The 18,103-nt window shown below is 55.1% G+C and overlaps 2 protein-coding genes and 1 pseudogene across 9 annotated transcripts in view; 2 read left to right on the top strand and 1 right to left on the bottom strand.

Moving 5' to 3' along the window:
- Nucleotides 1–18,103, top strand: part of ZNF385C (zinc finger protein 385C) — a 39,308-nt gene that overhangs the window by 12,920 nt on the left and 8,285 nt on the right. For 2 of the 4 annotated variants that reach the window (XM_039873493.1, XM_039873496.1), the window contains exon 1: nucleotides 5,665–5,731. The exons of 1 other annotated variant lie outside the window; for it this stretch is intronic. In XM_039873493.1, coding sequence (XP_039729427.1) covers nucleotides 5,722–5,731 — 10 coding nt within the window. In that variant the 5' untranslated portion in view covers nucleotides 5,665–5,721. Of the gene's footprint in view, nucleotides 1–5,660; nucleotides 5,732–18,103 lie in introns of those variants that run through there. One more of the 4 variants, XM_039873495.1, reaches the window with a different exon arrangement.
- CUNH17orf113 (chromosome unknown C17orf113 homolog) lies at nucleotides 8,651–17,809 on the top strand. Of its 5 annotated transcripts, XM_039873484.1 has the most exons (4): nucleotides 8,651–9,106; nucleotides 10,050–10,109; nucleotides 13,461–14,195; nucleotides 15,282–17,809. In XM_039873484.1, exons 3-4 carry the CDS (start codon nucleotides 13,653–13,655, stop codon nucleotides 16,770–16,772), a joined length of 2,034 nt encoding a protein of 677 aa, XP_039729418.1. In that variant the 5' UTR covers nucleotides 8,651–9,106; nucleotides 10,050–10,109; nucleotides 13,461–13,652; the 3' UTR covers nucleotides 16,773–17,809. The 5 variants fall into 5 exon arrangements, with proteins under 5 accessions (XP_039729418.1, XP_039729417.1, XP_039729420.1 ...); XM_039873483.1 differs by having other exon boundaries at nucleotides 10,050–14,195; XM_039873486.1 differs by lacking the exon at nucleotides 10,050–10,109 and having other exon boundaries at nucleotides 13,651–14,195.
- Nucleotides 12,978–13,096, bottom strand: LOC120611365 (uncharacterized; annotated as a pseudogene).

Consider the following 18,103-nt stretch of genomic DNA (forward strand, 5'->3'; position numbering starts at 1 on the left):
CACTGGAAACCTACCCTGCAGCCCAGGTTGGTAGCTTTGCCAGAGGGTTACACTCTGAGCTCTGTACAGGGCTGGCTGTTCTTTTGGTAAATATTTGGGGCACCCACTGTGTTTCCTGTACCACCTGGGGACTGGAGACAAATAAGTTCCAGTCTCCCTCCTCAACCCCCACCCCACCCCCGTACCACCACCAAAGACTGAGTCAGTCTTTGGGGCTGAGACAGACACAAAAAGAGCAGATGAGTGTTGTGCTTCGTGGGACATACCCCCAGGGGTGGCGATTATACCTGAGGGCACCAGGAAAGGCTTCCTGAAGGAAGGAGTATATGTCAAGCTTGGCACAGGGGGAAGGGGAGAAAGGACATTGTGAACAGAGGCCATAAGCAAGGCAGGGAATGCTCTGATGGCTGGTATACCAGCTTTTCCGCCTGAGCACTCGAGGCTGGCTGGGAACCGAGGGTGTGACTCTGAGTAAGAGTGTACCTGGCTGTATGGATGTTTCTGGAGTTCAGAGTCACTCATTAATTCATCAAATACTCATAGACATCCTACTCAGTACAAGCTTCTGTTTTAGGGAGTCGTATTTTTTTTCTCACAGCTTTATAATTTCTCACAGCTCATATAATTATAATTGTGTGTGTGTGTGGTGATAACAGTTAAGATGTACTCTCTCCCCTACTTTCAAGTATATAACGCGGTATTGTTAATATGGTCGCTGTGCTGGGCATTAGATCCACAGGTCTTACTTATCTTATAGCTGGAAGTTTGTACCCTCTGACCAACATCTCCCCATGTCCCCTACTCCCTAGCCCCTGGCAACCACCATTCTACTCTACTTCTATGAGTTCAACTTTTTTAGGTTCTGTATGTAAGTGAGAAGGTACGGTATTTGCCTGAGGATCCATATTTTTAAAAGGCGACACACCCACCTGTTAGGACAGTGCTGTCTAAATAACTACCCATGCAGACGAGTCTGGCTAAGACAACAACAGGCTTCACAGGGGTGAGTGTGGGGCGGCGCTTCGAGAAGTCAGCAGAGGGAGAAGTGAATTGACAGGAGTTAGGGAAAGCTTCAGAGACGTGACGCTGAAATGGGATCTTGGAGACAAAAAGGGAATCCCAGGCAGGGAGACAGCTGCTGCAAATGTGCCAAGGCCTAAGGTCCTTGGCTTCTCAGGAGCAGTGGGCAGTGCCGGGTACGTGGCAAGTATGGTGGGAGGTGAGCAGGAGCCACCTGTGAGGGCCTCGAAGGCAGGCCAAGCGTTCGGCCTTTGATCGGAGGATGACAGGCATCATTGAAGGGTTTTGTGCAGGAGTAGTTAGTGTTTTTAGAGGCTGGCGAGGGAGAAGGGTAAGACTTGGGGGTACATGAGAATAAAGAGGATGGGATGGAAGAAACAGATTCTGGGGCCTTCTGTAGCAGAACCATTAGGACTTGGTGACTGATGGGATGTGGGGGCCACAAGGGAGGGAGGTGCCAAGGAGGACTCTAGCCGAGGCGATGTTGTGACGGGCAGTTCTGTTGTCAGAAAGGGGGCCGCCGAGAGGGACGCAGGCCTGGATGGCAGTGCTGGATGAAGAAGGCCAGTTCTGTGGCCCGAGAACGCTGTCCAACCCCCGCTGTCCTCTCATACAGCTCTTTTTCAGGCCCTGCTTCTGGGTAGTGGTCCCTGCGGTACAAACCCTCCCTCTTCCCTTCCCCACCCACCATACCAGTGTGGAGAGAGCGGGTGGGGCGTGAAGAGAAAAGACCACAGTGCCGGACACCTGTGGCCAGAGTCGGGCTGCCCAGAGGGATGGGAACCCCCTTCACCTGGCTTCCCTCTTCCCACAGTCTTCATCCCCCAAGTACGGGGTAGGTGTGTGGCGAGGCACCAGGAGACGTGATGCCTGGGCCTCCTCTCCAGATCGTTGAATGGAACTTAGTAAGGCATGGTCCTTCTGGTCATCGTCAGTCCATCGCCTCGCCCTCCAGCCTTGGGCTGGCCCCAGGCTGGCCCCTGCAGGATGTGGGATTCCACTCTGAGGCGTGCTTGCGCCTGCCCTCTGGGCACGCACAGTCTGGAGGAGAAGCCAGCCATGGGGCCAGATCTCTACAACCTCCAGGCTAAGAGGAGTGAGCGGAAAGCATGGGAGAGTGAGTATTCCAGGGTTCCTTGGGAATCTGAGGACCCCTCATCCTTGCTCTACATATAACCATCACTCACTCTCCCATGGATTTCTCCTGTCTCCTTGACTCTCTGAGAGCTGGGAGTTGAGGAGGCCACCCCTAGAAAGAAGATGCTAGCAACTGCCCTGAGGTGGGGTATGGGGTGAGGGGAAGTGTATCAGGATGTCAGTACTGGGCCGGAGCAGAGTCCTTAGGGTGTGGCCAACTTGGGCAGCCTCAGAAATGGAGAGAGCCATACCTACCTCCTCTGAGGCTCAGGGGCTGTTAACACACTGCTTTGTTCCTAGACACTGAGGTCTCAGTCCTTGTTCCACGAGAGGGCAATGAAGGTGTGGGGGTGGGACGTTCTAGCCATGCCCCTTAGGATCTCCCTCCCTGGGAGGCCTCCAGGAGCTGTCACTTTGATTAGGGGTCTGCAGGGCTGGCAGCTTGCACAGTGACAGGTCGTCACAGGCAGTGAGGCGGGGTCCCTCTCCCTGGCTCCTGTTCCCGAGGCTGTGCATGAGAGGGAGATATTGGGGGGAGATATAGCTCTTCCCTCTCTGAGCTTCCTGGCGAATGCTGGGTCAGAGGGCTCCTCACTCAGCCACCCCAGCTCCCAGCTCAGAGTGATCCTGAAACACCTGGAAGGGACACAGGATGGGGAAACAGCAGGTCCCCACATTTCCCCATTCCCCTCCTCCAGGTTCTTCCCCAACTTTCCCAGCCCACCCTCCACCCCATCTTTCTCCCACACAGCAAGCCCTTTCATTCTTCAGGAATGCATCTTAAGCCATCTTTCACCACAAGAGGTGTGGGCACCAGAAACACCTGCCCCAATAAGGCCAAACTCAATGACCCTATTGACCATCTGTGTCTGTCTGTCTGTCTGTCTCACACACACACACACACACAGACACACACACACACACACACACACACCCCTAAACAATTTTAGGTGGTTCTTGAACATTTGTAGGTCAAAATTTGCTTATTCAACCCTCCTAGCTCTAATCTCTAGTGCAGATGTTGGGCCAGCACAGGGGATGGGGGACACCTGGGCAAGCAGCTGTGACCTATCTCTAGCACCAAGTTGAGCATCTGCTTCAGAGCTTTTATAAACAGAGTTTACAAAGCACATTCACACGCAGCATGGCGTGCCCGCCCCACCGAGCCATTCCAGGCGTAGATGATGGCATTCAGTCCTCATGTCAGAAACTCGGATCCTGGAGCTTAGAGAGTTTAAGCGACTTACCCAGGGCCACATAGCTTGGTTCAAATCCTAGTGTTTCTGACCCTAAGTCCCATCTCACATGCCCTCCCTGCTTGCGGCAGAGAGCCTTCGTGTTTTAGGGATGGGGAGTAGAGGTGGGCCCTGCGGGGAGCGGGGATGGCCCAGAGAAGGCAGACCAGCTCCTAGGACAGATGACTCCTCAAGTCCTCAGGCTCCATGGCCTCTCCTCTGCCACGTACCTTCGTGTCCTCACCTGAAAAATGGGGAGATGCCAGCCGTCTCCCACTCTGCCTGGGACAGCTAGGGAGAGAGAGGGGACTCTCCCAAAGCGAATGGGTCCCTCCTCTATCTCTAGGCAGGACGGATCCAGCCATCCAATTCAGGGCCCACCCCGTCCTCCATCATCCATTGCAACGTGACACTAGAAGGGAGAGAAGGAAATTTTGGAAATGTTTTAAGCTCTGATTTACAGAAATAGGCAGACGGGGGCCTTGGGTGGGAGTGCAGGGTAGGTACTTATGGGGACAGGAAAGCAGAGATGGAGTCAGACTACAGTGGATTTCAGGGCAAAGAGGGCTGCACCAGACTTCCCTGTGCCTTTGGGGGCAGGAAGGGATGAGTGGCAGGCTGAGACCATCCCCTGCCCTGCACCCTCAGGCCTCCCTTAGCTCCTGTTCTAATCAGTCCCTCCATCTCCTCTCCAAGTCTTGGACTGCAGAGGCCTCTGGCTGCATTCTGAGCCCCAGAGATCAAAGACCTTGAGCTGGGTCACGCCTGAGTCACTGGCTTGATGAGCTCCTCACCCCTTACTCCCCGCAGATGGATTAATTTCAGTCCCATCAGGAGGCCCCGGAAGCCCTCCAGCCTGTCCCTCCATCTCTTCAGTATGTCCCTGGGTTGCTGGTTCCTCCTCAATCCACCCCCAACCCATCCTGAGGTGTTTGGGTACATGTTTCAGAGAAACTGTGCTCCCTCAAGGCCACTGAGAAGTTCTCGCAATCTATCCAGTGCCTCTTGCTGCTATGCTTAAGTGGCAGGTGATAGAAGTGCCCCTCGCTCCTCCTGGACAGCCATGCATCCCCCTCTGCCAGGTGTGAACCTGACCATCAGCACCTCCCCCAGGGACCACCAGGAAAGGCAAGGCCATCTGGGTGGAGAATTAAGGGGCTTAGCTCAGATCCCTGCCCTGGCTGAAGACAAAGCTTTCGTCTGTGTCTCTGGGTGGGTTAATTAGCTCTGGGCTTGAGTTTCCTTTTTCTCCCTACACCAGCAAGTCCTTCCCCCAAAGCCTCTTCCTAACAAACCTGTTTTCAGGAGCCGCTGCTGCCAACCCCTCCCCAGACCTTCTTTGCGGCTCAGGTACTGGCTGCTCCAGAGATTACAAGTTATTGTCTGGTGGAGACAGGATGCTGAGGGGGTGGGGGGCGAACGCTGGGACCCAGGCTTGGAATGTCAGACTGGATCCAGCTGCGGGTTGGCTGTCTCCTCTCCCCGTCCACCCCCCTCCCAGCCACCAGGTGCTCAGGTGAATAGACAGCCCGTTTTCAGGAGGAGGAGGGAGGAAAGGGGCAAATAGAGGAGAGAAAAGGGGGGTGGTGGTGGAGAGGAAAGGGTGAGGGCAAGGGAGAGGTGTCAGAAGTCCTAGCTGATCAGATGCCGACCACCACCCCTTCCTGGCATTGCCCAGGTCGCAGGTCTGACAGTCCAGGTACTGGACTAAGAGGAGCAAGCCACCTGGGTGCCCTTCCCCCACCCCCGCCCCTCCATGGCCAGCACTCTGGAACAAAGTGGTTACACCTCTCTGAGCCTCAGTTTCAGCAGAAAGAGGTCAATCTAAGGAGATGGATGGACAGGAGAAGGGGGCTCCTGCAGCAGGGAGCCCTGAGTAAGGGCTTCGAAGTTCAGCAGCAAGAACTTTCTGGCAGGCAGAGAAGGGGCTGGCAACACCTCCTTTCCTAGAGGTCTCTGTGGGCAGGGTCCACTCTTCGCTTCAGTGTAAGAATCACTAGACAGGGACTCTCCAGGAGTGGACGCCCCTGCCGCCACCCTGAGTCTCTTATTTGCCCCACTTCCTACTCTTGGAGAAAGAAGTGCCCCGTTCTTCCCACCCCTGGTTGGGATGGAGGAAACCAAGCCCCGTGCAGCTCCTTGCTAGCAAGGGGAGACGGGGCCTGGCGATCGCTGCTTTCCAGGCAGGAGCAGGAGTCCCTCCCTCGTGCACTTCCCTCCTGTCCCTCACATCCCCCACCCCTTCCCTCTGTCACTCTCGGGCTGGGTTTCATTCGCTCCTCACTCAGCTCAGCGGTGCCTGGTGCCTCCGGTGCCTCCTAAGCAGAGAATGCTCTTGGGTGAGTACTGAGGACACCAGAGCCAGGGTGGGGAGGAGGCTTGGAGACAAGGTGGACCTTTCCCCGGCTCCCAGCCCTATCCTTTTCCTGCTATTGTTGGCCCCCAAAGTTGCCTTTTAAGAGACTCCCTTAGCCAATTGACTCTTGGTGCCTTTTCTCAGGTCCTGGGCTGAGCAGGGGAGCCCCTACTCTGGCTGGGATCTGTATATTGAAAGGTAGGGTGGCAGGAACAGTTGGGGAGCTGCAGGTCTACCTTCAGGAGTGAGGCGTGCTGCACTTTGGGGCAGAAGACTGTCCAGGTTCTCAGAAGACTGTGCTGTGTCCAAGGTTCCTTGTATCAAATCACTTTAACTGCTTCTGAGGGGCTGCCAGGAGCCTCCAAGGAGCGTCAGGGAGAGGGCTGAAAGGGATTTGCTACTGTGGCAGAGAAAGAGAGAAAAGCAGACAGAGGGAGACAGGCAGAAATCTGGGTGCCTCCTACCTGAGATCCAGCCTTTGTGGCTGGGGTCAGTGCCGATGCCCCTCACCTTTATCCCTGGTCTCCTGGCTCACCTCTCCACCCTGGTGTTGTCTGGCCTTCTTTGGGGGAGACAGCTATTACCCTTCAAGGGGTACTTTTGGGAGCCCTTTCCATGGGGGCAAGAGTTGGAGACTGTGGGCTGGGGCAGAGTCCATCTTGTGACAGGGCTTGGGGATCTTCGTCCAGCACGGGGAGGAGGGCTTCTGGAATAGCAATGCCTTCTGAGTGTTGGCCGACCCAGAAGTGGATGGGGGGCTCTGGAGAATGTGGGGAGGACCCCCCCTGGCCATGGCGGGAGTGGGCAAGCAGAGGGTCTTGGTTCAACCTCCCATTCCCTGCCTTTGGCTCTCTCTCCGTCCTGGACTCCCACTTCCTTCGCAGTTTTGGTTTTATCTGTGATAGAAACGGCAACTTTACTATTTGAGATGTGTGTGTGTGTGCCTTGGGAGGACCCTATCATCTGCCCCTATGACTCATGGTGGGGAGAGAGAGACTTTGAGTTTGGCCATATGAGCTTGTGTGTACGTCAGATGTATTTAATTTTGTAAGTGAGGTGTGTGCATGCACCTATCTCTGGGTAAATGTGTCTGTATATAGACCTCTGTGTATATATGCCCCTCTTTGTGATGGCGTGTGCTGCTGCATGCTTGTTTGTATTGTCTGTATGTGCCTCTGTAGGAATCTGCGTGTCCTCGCGTGTCTGTCCCTCTGAGTACATCTTTGTTCATCTTGCCTGTGTGTACGTGCATGCTCGTGCGTGGCCTCTGTGCCTGACTTTGCCCCCCGGCCAGCATGGGTATCTGTCTCTGCGTGGGTGCCACCTCCATATGTACTCACGTCACTGTGCATAGACAGTTTCATCACGAGGAGAGGTGTCTGAGTGTGTGCCTTGGCGTCTGTGCCTGTCGCCATCTGCCTGGGGGCTCGTGGACCTCACAGTGTGTGTTCCTGTGCTCTTCTGTGTGTCTTTCCCAGTGATGGCAAGCAGTAGGATGTGGTTTCCCCAGAGCCTCTCCCTTGGGTGGCAGCCAGGGTGATATTATTTCATGAGACTCCAGCTCTGCTCTGCTGCCCCAGCCTCATTTAGACCCCTGGGAGTGGCCTCGTCTCTGCCACAGAGTCTGATTCGTTCATGTTCAACCAAACAACAACCCACCACCCTCTGGAGGGCGCTTTCCAGCTGTGACCACTGGCTAGGGATGGGGTGGGACCGCTCTGAGACACTTAGCCAGGGTGGCTGTTCTGCTCCAATATGCCATCAGAGAAGACCCCCCATACCTGACCCTTTTGTGGGTACAGAATTCTTATTAGACCTGTCAGGCTCTGTGGTGCCACCCTGGGGCAGGTGTGGGGGCTGCAGCACTTCCCTTTGAGTGTACCCACAAGTCAGGCAGTCACACGTGTGTGTGCATGTGCCATGATTCATGCATCATCCCAGCAGCCCTGGGGGCCCGGATTCACGGTGAATATCAGAGGCAGACAGTGGGCAGCACAGAGCAGCCCTGGGTGAAGGGTGCTGGGGGGAGTTCTCAGAAGCCCCCAAAGAGGCCCCAACCTCAATCAACGTGTGCCCTAGGCCTCATGTGGGAGAGAAGTAGACCTAATTGTGAGAGGGCTGGAAGGCATTTCTGAGTGACTTTGTGCTGAATAGACAGGAGACTAGGTCATCAAATGCCCCTGACACCCCCTCTTCAAACGACCTCCACACTCAGCAACTCATTTGGTCCTCAGACGCATTCCTGTCCCACCCTTTCCTCCTCACCTGGATGCAATTCCCACTTCACAGATGAGAAAACTGAGGCTCATAGCTATGTCCAGCCCAAGGCCTAAGAGTTCAATGTCACTGGAGCTCTACCGCAGGCCTCTGAACTCCAGGTGGGGGAGGGTTGGGGTGTCACAACCCCACATCCCTCCTGCAGGAAACTCACACCCTCTCCAATTTTGGTACATGTACTGAGGAATCGAGCACTACCCAAGACCCTCTCTTCCCCGCTCTGGGGAACCCCCAGAGGGGTGAGGGTCTCCTGTGCATCTGACAGTTCCAGGAAGCGGTCACTCTTCCCTCTCCCCCACATCTCACTTCGGTCATCCCCATTACAAATAACTCATTCGAACATTGAGCCCCCAGCCCAGACACCTCCTGAGGTTCCCCACCTGGCCCTGGTCTAAAATTCTAATGCCCAGAATTCACTGCAGAGCGTTCCAGCAGCTGCCTGCTCCACCACCCCCCCCCCGCCCGCCGCCCCCAGCCCCAATACCTTCACTCTACCTTGACCTTTGTGAACCTGCACTGGACTTTTAACTTCCCCATGCTCTGCCAGTCCCACTGCCTGGAATGCCCTTCCCCTGGTAAAATTTCCCTGACCCTGCTGTGAAACCTGACTGACTCTTCCCTCAAACCTTCCGCTTACCGCCTGCCCCTGTGATCCCAAAGCACTTCGTTCATAATAACTCTGTAGCCTCCATCTATAGCGCTCCACCTGTGAGCTCCTCTAGGCATCGACGCAGACCCGTGATGAATGAATGAATGACTCTTGTCCCTCCCGCCCCGGGGAACATCCTTCCTCTAACTTCAGTCGCTCGGGCAGCAGCGCACTCGGCAGGGGAGGCTGAGGGTGACGCCTGGCTACGCGCTCGCAGCTGGGACAGCGGGCGGTAGTTGGGCGCGGCCGGGTGAGCCGCGTGGGGTGGGGGTCCGCACCGCCTGGCCCGAGACGGCCCGAGACCCCGGCCCGTGCTGGCTGCTGGCGCCTCTTTACCGCGGTTACCGCTAGTGGCTGCTGTCGCTCGGTGTGGAGCCCAAGGAGACCGCGGCCAGAGCGTCCACCGTGCAAGATGGTGGCTCCTGTGTCTCCGTGAGTGTGTGCGGGCGGGGCTGGGGCCGGGAGGGGCGCCCCCTTCTGGAGCTGCCCGGCAGGGGGCGGGCGACAGGGGCTGGGGGCCCTGCGGGTGGGCAGCACCCGCGAACAGGGGCCGGCGCCTCCAAGGGATCCATCATCCGAGGGCTCCTTCCCTACGCGCGCCGCAGAGGAAGTTCCCCAGCCCTACGCGTGCAGACCCCGGGAGGACAGGCCAGGCGTGCAGGGAGCTCCGGCTTCACCCTAGCTGCCAAGGGTGTGGGTGCCCGCCCCTCCTCTGCCCCGAGCGTGGACTCTTCTTTAGTGGGGTCCCCAAAGGGAGGGGCCCAAGAGAGCCTGGGGAGGAGGCTGGGGACCATCATCCTGAGGTCAAATAAACCCTGTTTGAGGCTTATGTGCCCTGGTAGAGTGGGGCAGCAAACCAACACTCCATTGCCCCAGCGGCCCTCAAGTTGTGCTGGCTTCCACCCAGCTGGCCAGGGTGCAGAGAAGTGTGAGGGACCTGGGTCTGCGATCCACATCAGCCTTGGTCATATAGTCACGTTGTCCTTACACCCCACCCCAGCCAGCCTAGTTCCCTCAGGCTGAGATGGGGAAAGTCAATGGCTTTTGGGGGGTGTGTGTGTGTGTGTCTGTCTGTCTGTTTTGAGTGGCGCTGTCCAACAGAACTTTCTCGGTTATTGTAAAGGTTCTCTATCTGGGCCATCTGATACAATAGCCACTAGCCACATAGGGCTATTGAGAATTTGAATTGTGGCTAGTGTGACTGAGGAACCGAATTTTAATTCTGATTAATTTTAAACAGTCACATTTGGCTAGTGGCTACTATATCAGACATTGCAATTTCAGAATCTCCATCTTCCCATGCATCCTTCCTATCTACTCTTTTGCTCTTTTATCAAAAACATCTTAGGTCTCATAGTTATTTTATCCTCTGCAGAATGAGGCAGGAGAGCCAGCTTCTAGGTATGTGGAAAGGATCTGACAAACTTCCAGAAAGGTATCACCTTGGTTTTGTGCCTCCTCCCCATTCTAAGACCCTTTGGGTGGTGGGTTGGACAAGGTCACAGAATCATGGAATCTTGGGAGGAAAGGATGTCAAAGGCAGCTGTTTTAGCCACCCAACAGGTGCCCAAGGGCTCTCTCCACTGCTCTCTCTGCCTGAGAACTCATGCTTCCTTACTCATTCGATACCTAAACTTTGTGGAGCACCTGCTGAGTGCCAGGTCTATTCCCTTCTCTGGGGTTCAACAGGAAGCCACAGGGAATGAGAGAGACAGAGACAGAGACAGAGACAGATAGAGAAGCAAACAGAGAAACAGAGGCACAGCAACAGCAAGCAAAAGAACTGCACAGAAATAAGCAGACTTGTAAACTGTGGGGAGTGCGGTGGAGGTAACAAATGGGATAGTGACAGAAAAGAAGGGGACTTCCTAGGAAAGGATAATTATTGAAGCCTTCTCTGAAAGGGATGGTAAGCTAAAACTATAGAGGAAGTAGAATAGGCAAAGTGTCAAGAGGGAGGATGGGAACATTCTGGAAGAAAGCACAACACGTGCACAGGCGCTGATAATGGGAATCTGGCACTCTGGAGGAACCATGAAAAGGCCGTTGTAGCTGAAAGGGGAGGGAGACACAGTGGCTGCCAGTGAGGTCAGCAATGCCTGGGCATTTGACAGGCCTAGAAAGAGATTCTGGCACTGGCCTCAGATCAACAGGCAGAAGTGGAGAGGTTTTAAGCAGTGGTTTTTAAAGCCCCCTCTGGCTGGTGGGGTCCGAATGGCTCAGAAATGAGTAAGGATAGAAATCCAGAGTGCCACTGGGAAGTGACTGATGTAGTCCAGACAAGAGATGAAGGTGGCCTGGAAGAAGATGGTGACAGCAGCATGGAGAGAAAGGATGAGTTAGAGATGGAATCAACAGGATCTGGGGATGGATCAAGTGCTGAATGTGGAAGGGAGTGGGGCTTAGAGGGGCAGGTTTTTGGCCATAGCACCTGGGTGGAAGATGGGCCATTTCCTGGGCTAGGGACAATTAGGAGAGGAGCATACTTTGTAAGGACAAATTGAGAGTTCTATTTAGACAAGCCAGGAAGATGGCTGGATGGAGAGGTGTGGTACCCAGAGGAGTGGCCCAGGCTGGGGTTGTGTATTTCGGAGTGGCCAGAAGAGATGGTTCTGGTCTCTTTGGACAGTTCGAGGTTGGGAAGAGGAGATGGAGATGACAACACAGGCTAATGAGTGGCTGGCCGATGCGGGGAAGGAAAACTAGAGAAGGTGGAGTCTTGGAAACCAAGAGGAAAATGTGTTTCAAGGAGGGCGTGGCGAGCAGTATCAAATGCCCCGCAGAGTCCAGGGGAAGAAGACCAATGTGTTTTGCTCACATCTGGCAGCACGAGTGCCTTTTCTTACACTGAATGGGCTGCCCTTGGAATCCTACTCATCTGCCCTTATTTTACCCACCCACTAAGTGCCAGGTTCCACGTAAAGTGCTGGATATAGTATCAGATGGACAAGGCAGTTACTGCTTTCTCAGAGCTTAGACTCCTCTAGACAACAGCCTCAGAAACAGAAAGTTCTTTCACATAGCCAAAATAAATCCTTTCATTCTTTTAAACAACCAACTTTTGCTGAGAGGTATCTGCATGCCTAGTCCTATATAGGGACTTGAAGATCCGAAAATGAACAAATGTGATCTTGGCCTTCCAGGAACCAAGTACAGAGGTGCACAGAGAATCCCAGCATTCGCTGTGCACAGGGGATTATGGGAGACTGGAGGGCAGGTACCAGCCCAGGGGATGTCTGAGCAGCTCTCCAGGAATGAATGGGAATTAGCCAGGAACAGAGAAGGGGTAGGGAATTCCAGGCACAGAGAGATGAAGGCAGGAGCAAAAGTAGCAGTAATGTGTGTGGAGAATGAATGGTAAGCGTTTGGAGTTGGCTGAGCAGACAGGAATGCCGGGAGGCTCTGCAGGTGTCCATTGGCTGGTGGGGGCAGGGCAGGCAGCCCCACTGGCTCATGGTGAGGTGTATAGACTTAAGCAACAGAACACCATTGAAGAAGTGGAAGCAAGGGAGTGACATAGTTGGATCTGTGTGTAGCCTTGCTCTCCAGCTGCTGTGTGAGGGACGAATTTGGGGGAACGACTGCAGAGGCGGAGGTAGCTGCATAATCCAGGTGAGATGGTGCAGACCAGAGTCGCGGTGTGGCCTGTGGGGTCAAGATGACTTGAGGTCTAATTCTGCCTCAGCCACTTAATGTTTGTGGAACCTTGGGTGAGTCACTTAAAGTCCCTGAGCCTTGGTTTCCTCCTCTCTAAAATGAGAATACCACCCCGAGAGAGTCCTTGCAAGAGGAATCTTGGTCTTCCACAAGGCCTGACTCTGTTCATGCTCAATAAATGGCAGTCCCTGCTGTTGTTATTAGTAGTCATGGAGAAGAAGGGACAGGTTTGAGAAATAATTAAGTGGCAGAGTTGCAGATTTTGGCCATCGGCTGGACATGGCTTCCTGGTCCTGAACTGCTCATCCTGGCTTTGTACCCAGGGTGGTGGTAGAGTCAGGGAAGTAGCAGCAACCAGCTGGGTGCCTTCAGTCTGGGGCCTAGCCCCACCTTCTGGACTGTCCTTCCCAGAACCACACTACATGTGTGTTTGTGTGTGTGCGCGTGTGTCCGCATGCATGCACACCCATTTGTGCATTTAGGGAAGGGAGTTCCAGAGAAAACAAATCCTGTTTCTTGGTCTGTGGCTCTGAAAGCTCAGCTTTGTGCTGACTTCCATCTGATGAAATAAATGATTGTGAACTGGAGGGACCAGTCATCTCCCGGGTGAGGAGTCAGGAGGTCCTAGGTTTCTTTTTTGTTTTTACACTTATAGCACCTGGTCTTCTTAGGTGGTCTCCCATCCAAGTACTAACCAGGCCTGACCTTGCTTAGCTTCTGAGATCAGACGGGATCGGGCTTGTTCAGGGTGGCATGGCTGTAGACAGGAGGTCCAAGGTTTTGTTCTGGCTCAGCCACAAATTATTCATGAGTCCTGAGAACCACTCTGTCTCTGAGACTCAATTCCCCTACCTATAAAATATGGTTGCATAGACAGTGCCAGTCTTTCCATAAGTCAACTCTAATCGATATCTTGTCCTGGATGGAGGGAGACCCTGGGGAGAGATGCTGAGACTCACATACCTCCCCACTTTGGATAAGAGTCTGTGGCCCTTTGCATGACCCTGCCCACTCCCAATAGCCCTTTCCCATTGGGTCTGGTCTGCCCCTCAGCTGGGGAATGCTCTGTGGGCAGTGTGACCCCATGGTGGACTCCCTAACACCCCTCCCTTGTCTCTTTCATCTCCAGTCTCCCACCGGTGGAGCAGGAATAAACTTTCCCAGCTAAGTTAGATGGATGGTCCCCATTAGCCTGGCGGGCTGCCCCTCTCTTGCTTCCCCACCAACTCCCTTTGTCAAGGGAAGTGCCTCTGTGTGAGGAAGAAGCTGGGGGCAGAAGCATTTGGGTGGGGGTTGAGGGTTCCCTGCCCCTTGAGCAGGAATGGTGCCCCCGGGGAAGAAACCAGCTGGAGAGGCCTCCAACTCCAACAAGAAGTGCAAGCGTTACTTCAATGAGCATTGGAAAGAGGAGTTCACCTGGCTGGACTTTGACTATGAGCGAAAGCTGATGTTTTGCCTTGAGTGCCGCCAGGCCCTGGTGCGGAATAAGCATGGCAAAGCTGAGAACGCCTTCACGGTGGGCACTGACAACTTCCAGCGCCATGCCCTGCTGCGCCACGTGACCTCGGGGGCTCACCGCCAGGCTCTGGCTGTCAACCGTGGCCAGCCCACTTTTGAAGGCCAGGCTGAGGGAGGAAGGGCCTACTCAGGCCTGGCCAACACCCCCACCTCCAGGGGCGTCAAGGTGGAGGTGGACCCGGCTAAAGCAGCTGTGCTAACCACAGTGTACTGCATGGCCAAGGAGGATGTGCCCGATGACCGCTGCTCTGCCTTGCTCGAGCTACAGAGGTTCAACCTGTGCCAGGCACTGCTGGGCACGGAGCATGGCGATTACTACAGCCCCAGGAGGGTGAGGGACATGCAGGTGGGTGGCAGCCAGAGGTATGGGGGAGGGTTTGGGGAGGGAGGACATCAAGCCATCTGGGCACAGCGCCAACATGCCAGGCCCTTGGACAGCAGCCAGAGAACTTCATTCATACCTTCACCCGTCAGAACCTTCAGTGAGGGCATACTGTGTGCCAGGCCCTGGGCCAGCTGCTGGGGACACAACAGTAAAGCAGCCAGACCAGGCCCTGTCCTCGGTACTCCCCTCACTACCTAGGCCAGATTGCAGACTGGTGGCCCGTTGGTTTCATCGGCCCACAGATGTGTTTTGTTGGTTTTCACAGTGTTTTTGAAAAACTTAAGTTAGCTCCCAAGTTTAACAAAATGAGAGATTACATATAAAAGTCTGGTTTTGTGACTTCCACTGAAAAGCTAGGTCCCCGTGCTCTCATGGCATGAAGTGATGGAGTTGGGGAGCAGGCATGGGCTTCCCCATTCCCTTTGCTTTCTTTATCCCTGGCCCACTTCAAGGTCAGTATTACCCACGTGGCCACTGGGGACATGCAAATTGCAGCTCTGTCCTAGGTACTAGCTGTATGAGTCCTAGGGGCTGATGTGGGGGTGGGGGAGTTGATCTCATTTTTATGGAGAGATAACAGACAAATAGAGCACACAGCTGGGGCCCTGTGTCACTGGTTGGGAGTTGGGAGTAAACATTTCTATCAGTTAATCCCTGAGCAACAAGTGGAGGGAGACCCCAAGGAATAAGGCAGACTGGGTGATGCTATAGAAACACATACCAAGTGCTGTAGAACCTTTATGGTTCAGAACACATTTTACATTTATAAGCACAGCAACAAAAAGTTACATATATATTCACAACAACCTTTTGAGGAGATTAAGGGCACGTGTTAGCCCAATTTCAGAGCTGAGAAAACTGAGGCTCAGAGAGGTGAAATGACTTGCCCAAGGTCACACAGCCATTAAGTGGCAAAGCTAGGATTAGTCCCTAAGTCTGTCTGACCCCAAAGTCTGTGCTCTTTCTCTCACCCTGTTCTGCCTGCCTCTCCTCCTCAGGACAAGCCTAACTCTGTCCTCCCTCCCTTTCTCTCTCTGGCTGTCCCAGGTGGCTATTGCCAGTGTCTTGCACACAGAGGCTTGCCAGCGCCTGAAGTCATCCCCATATGTGGGGCTGGTGTTGGATGAGACCAAGGACTGGCCTGAGTCCCACAGTCTGGCCTTGTTTGCCACTTCAGTGTCCCCCTGCGATGGCCAGCCTGCTACCACCTTCCTGGGCAGTGTGGAACTACAGGAGGATAAGGCCACTGCTGGCCAACTCCTGGACATCTTGCAGGCCTTCGGCGTGTCTGCACCCAAGCTGGCCTGGCTCAGCTCGAGCCTCCCCAGTGACCACCTGGGAAGTGCGGGCCGGCAACTCCGGGCCACCTGCCCACTGCTCACCGAGCTACACTGCCTCCCTGGCCGGCCAGATCCTGAGCCCCCTGCCTACCTAAGTGAATATGAAAGTGTACTGGATGCCCTATTCCGCCTCCATGGTGGTCCCAGTTCCCACATGGTCCCTGAGCTCCGAGCAGCACTGGACCTTGCAGCTATTGACTTGGCAGGCCCACGGCCAGTGCCCTGGGCCTCCCTGCTGCCTATCGTGGAAGCAGTGGCTGAGGCTTGGCCTTGCCTGGTGCCCATACTAGAGGCCTCAGCCCCAGCCTCACCTACAGCTAGGGCACTGGCCCTTGCCCTTCGCCAGTTCACCTTCGTGGCCTTCACCCACCTGCTGCTGGACACACTGCCCTCGGTGCAGAAGCTCGCCCTTGTCCTTCAGCCAGAAGAGCCGGACTTGGCCTTGCTGCAGCCCCTGGTGATGGCAGCTGCAGCCTCCCTCCAAACGCAGGGCAACTCGGGTGGCGCACACCTCCAGGGTTTCCTGCAAGAACTGGCATCCTCCGGCCCCGACTTGGTTGGTGGGCGCTGCACCTACCGTGGCGTGGAGCTAGTCGGCTATTCTGAGGCTGCGGTCCGGGGCTTGGAGCAGCTGCGGGGGTCCTTCTTGGACTCCATGCAGATGGGGCTGCGGGACTCCTACCCCAGGCCGTCTCTGGATGCCGTGGCCGCCTTCGCCACGATCTTCGACCCCCGCCTCTATCCGCAGGCGCCCGAGGAGCTGGGCGCGCACGGCGAGGGGGCGCTGAGGGTCCTACTGCGCGCCTTCGCCCCGGCAGTGGTGCGCCAGCGTGCGCTGGGCGACTTTGCGCTCTTCAAGCGCGTGGTCTGCAGCCTGGGGCGGTTGGGCCCTCGGGCTCTGTGTGCCAAGCTGGCATGCGTGCACTCTGAGCTTCACGAGCTTTTCCCCGACTTCGCCGCGCTAGCTGCCCTGGCCTTGGCGTTGCCCGCTGGCGCCAGCCTATTAGACAAGGTCGGCCGCAGCCGAGAACTGCGGTGGTGGGGGCAGGGCGGAGCCGGGGAAGGCCGGTGCGACTCCGCAGTCAAAATCGCTGTGGATGGGCCCCCGCTGCACGAGTTTGACTTTGCACTGGCCGTGGAGTTCTTAGAGAGTGGGTGGGGGGCGGGGCTACTGAGCTCGCAGCTCATGCGAAGATGACCTCCTTCCCTCTACCCAGCCAGGCTGGGGTCCTGGGCACTCTAAAGACCCAGCTGGACTTGACGGTGCTGTACTCAAGCTGACCTACTAACTGTGGCCTTCCACCCACCTTCCTGTGCTTCCTCTGCTCCACGCTGAGTGCTAACCCAGCCCTGTGGGCTGTGGAAGAGGGACTGGGTCAAAGCAGGCCTGGGCCTCTGGGCAGAGATGCTGGGGTCTGAGGCACACTACATATTGCTCCTGACCATTCTAGAGTGTGGTGAGGAGTAGCTTACCCTTTCCCTTCTGTATTCAGCCCACGTTTTGGCCCTAGACAAGTTTGGGGGTGGGTCTTGGTGGGAGGGAGGAAGTCTGAGGGAAAAGAGAATGGGTCCTTGCCCACTCCCAGTAGCATCTCTTCTCTTCAGATATGACCGGAGAGCAGATCACTGTTTTTATTTTTGACACCTTCTCTGTGCACAGTTGGTGGAGGGAGGTAGTAATGCCCTCCCTCCCCTACCCACCAATAGGCTGCCCGAGGCTATTCTGTATGTGACCGTGTATATAGACATACAAATCTATAAATGTGAAATAAATCTATCCTATCTTTCACAGTGTTAACACATAAATTTAAAAGTTCTTTTGGTATTGCAATGACAGGGTCCAAAAAAAGTCCCAAATGAACTGGATTTATTTCTAATTTTTTTCTCTGTACGTCTGGATGTTCCCCCAAGTTCATAGCCCTCCTCTCTCTCTGCCTCAGACCCTTAAGACCAAAGACTGTAAAACCAGTGCTGTACCCCCACTGCAAGCCTGGCCCAGGGATGTTAGAGGGCTTTTGCCTTCTGGGGGAAGCAGTTAGGACCTCACCAGAGTGGGGGGGGGAGACATCCTTTCAGACTCCGTGGGCTTCCCATCCCTTCTGTCAGCCCTTGCTCTGAATGATGTGGATCTGGATATGGAGAGGGAGAGTGAGTGAGAAGGGATGGAGGGACTGGCTTCCCCAGGCCTCCTGGGTTTGTATCTAATTTGCAATAAAATGGAAACCCAGCACATTATGCAGTCTCCATGGTGGTATGTGTGTGTCGGGGAGCTTGCCCTGACGCCTCTGTCCCCTCCCTTGGCCTGATGCCCCTCAGGGGTTCATTTGGGCCTCTGTAGGAGTGGGAGGGTCACCCTTCGGGTCTGGGAGCCTTGCACTGTAGGTTCCCTGCTTTTCCTTCCCCAGAAGAGAGGAGAAGCGCAGAGGTGGGCTGTAATTGCCCAGGTGTGGTTAGTGCTCCTTTGCAAAAAGGGAGACAGGAGCTTCTGCCCTGGCTCCACACTCAAGCCCATCAGCCTCTCCTTCTAGC

This window comes from Pteropus medius, unplaced genomic scaffold (genome assembly GCF_902729225.1).
Source record: "Pteropus medius unplaced genomic scaffold, Ma_sr-lr_union100, whole genome shotgun sequence".
Taxonomy (NCBI): domain Eukaryota; kingdom Metazoa; phylum Chordata; class Mammalia; order Chiroptera; family Pteropodidae; genus Pteropus; species Pteropus medius.

Bases quoted from the DNA above. Each gene is read 5' to 3' on its own strand.
- CUNH17orf113 (XM_039873483.1), top strand. From the start codon at position 13,653: ATGGTGCCCCCGGGGAAGAAACCAGCTGGAGAGGCCTCCAACTCCAAC. The intron at 14,196-15,281 runs GTGGGTGGCAGC...TGGCTGTCCCAG, and splicing joins GGAGGGTGAGGGACATGCAG to GTGGCTATTGCCAGTGTCTT.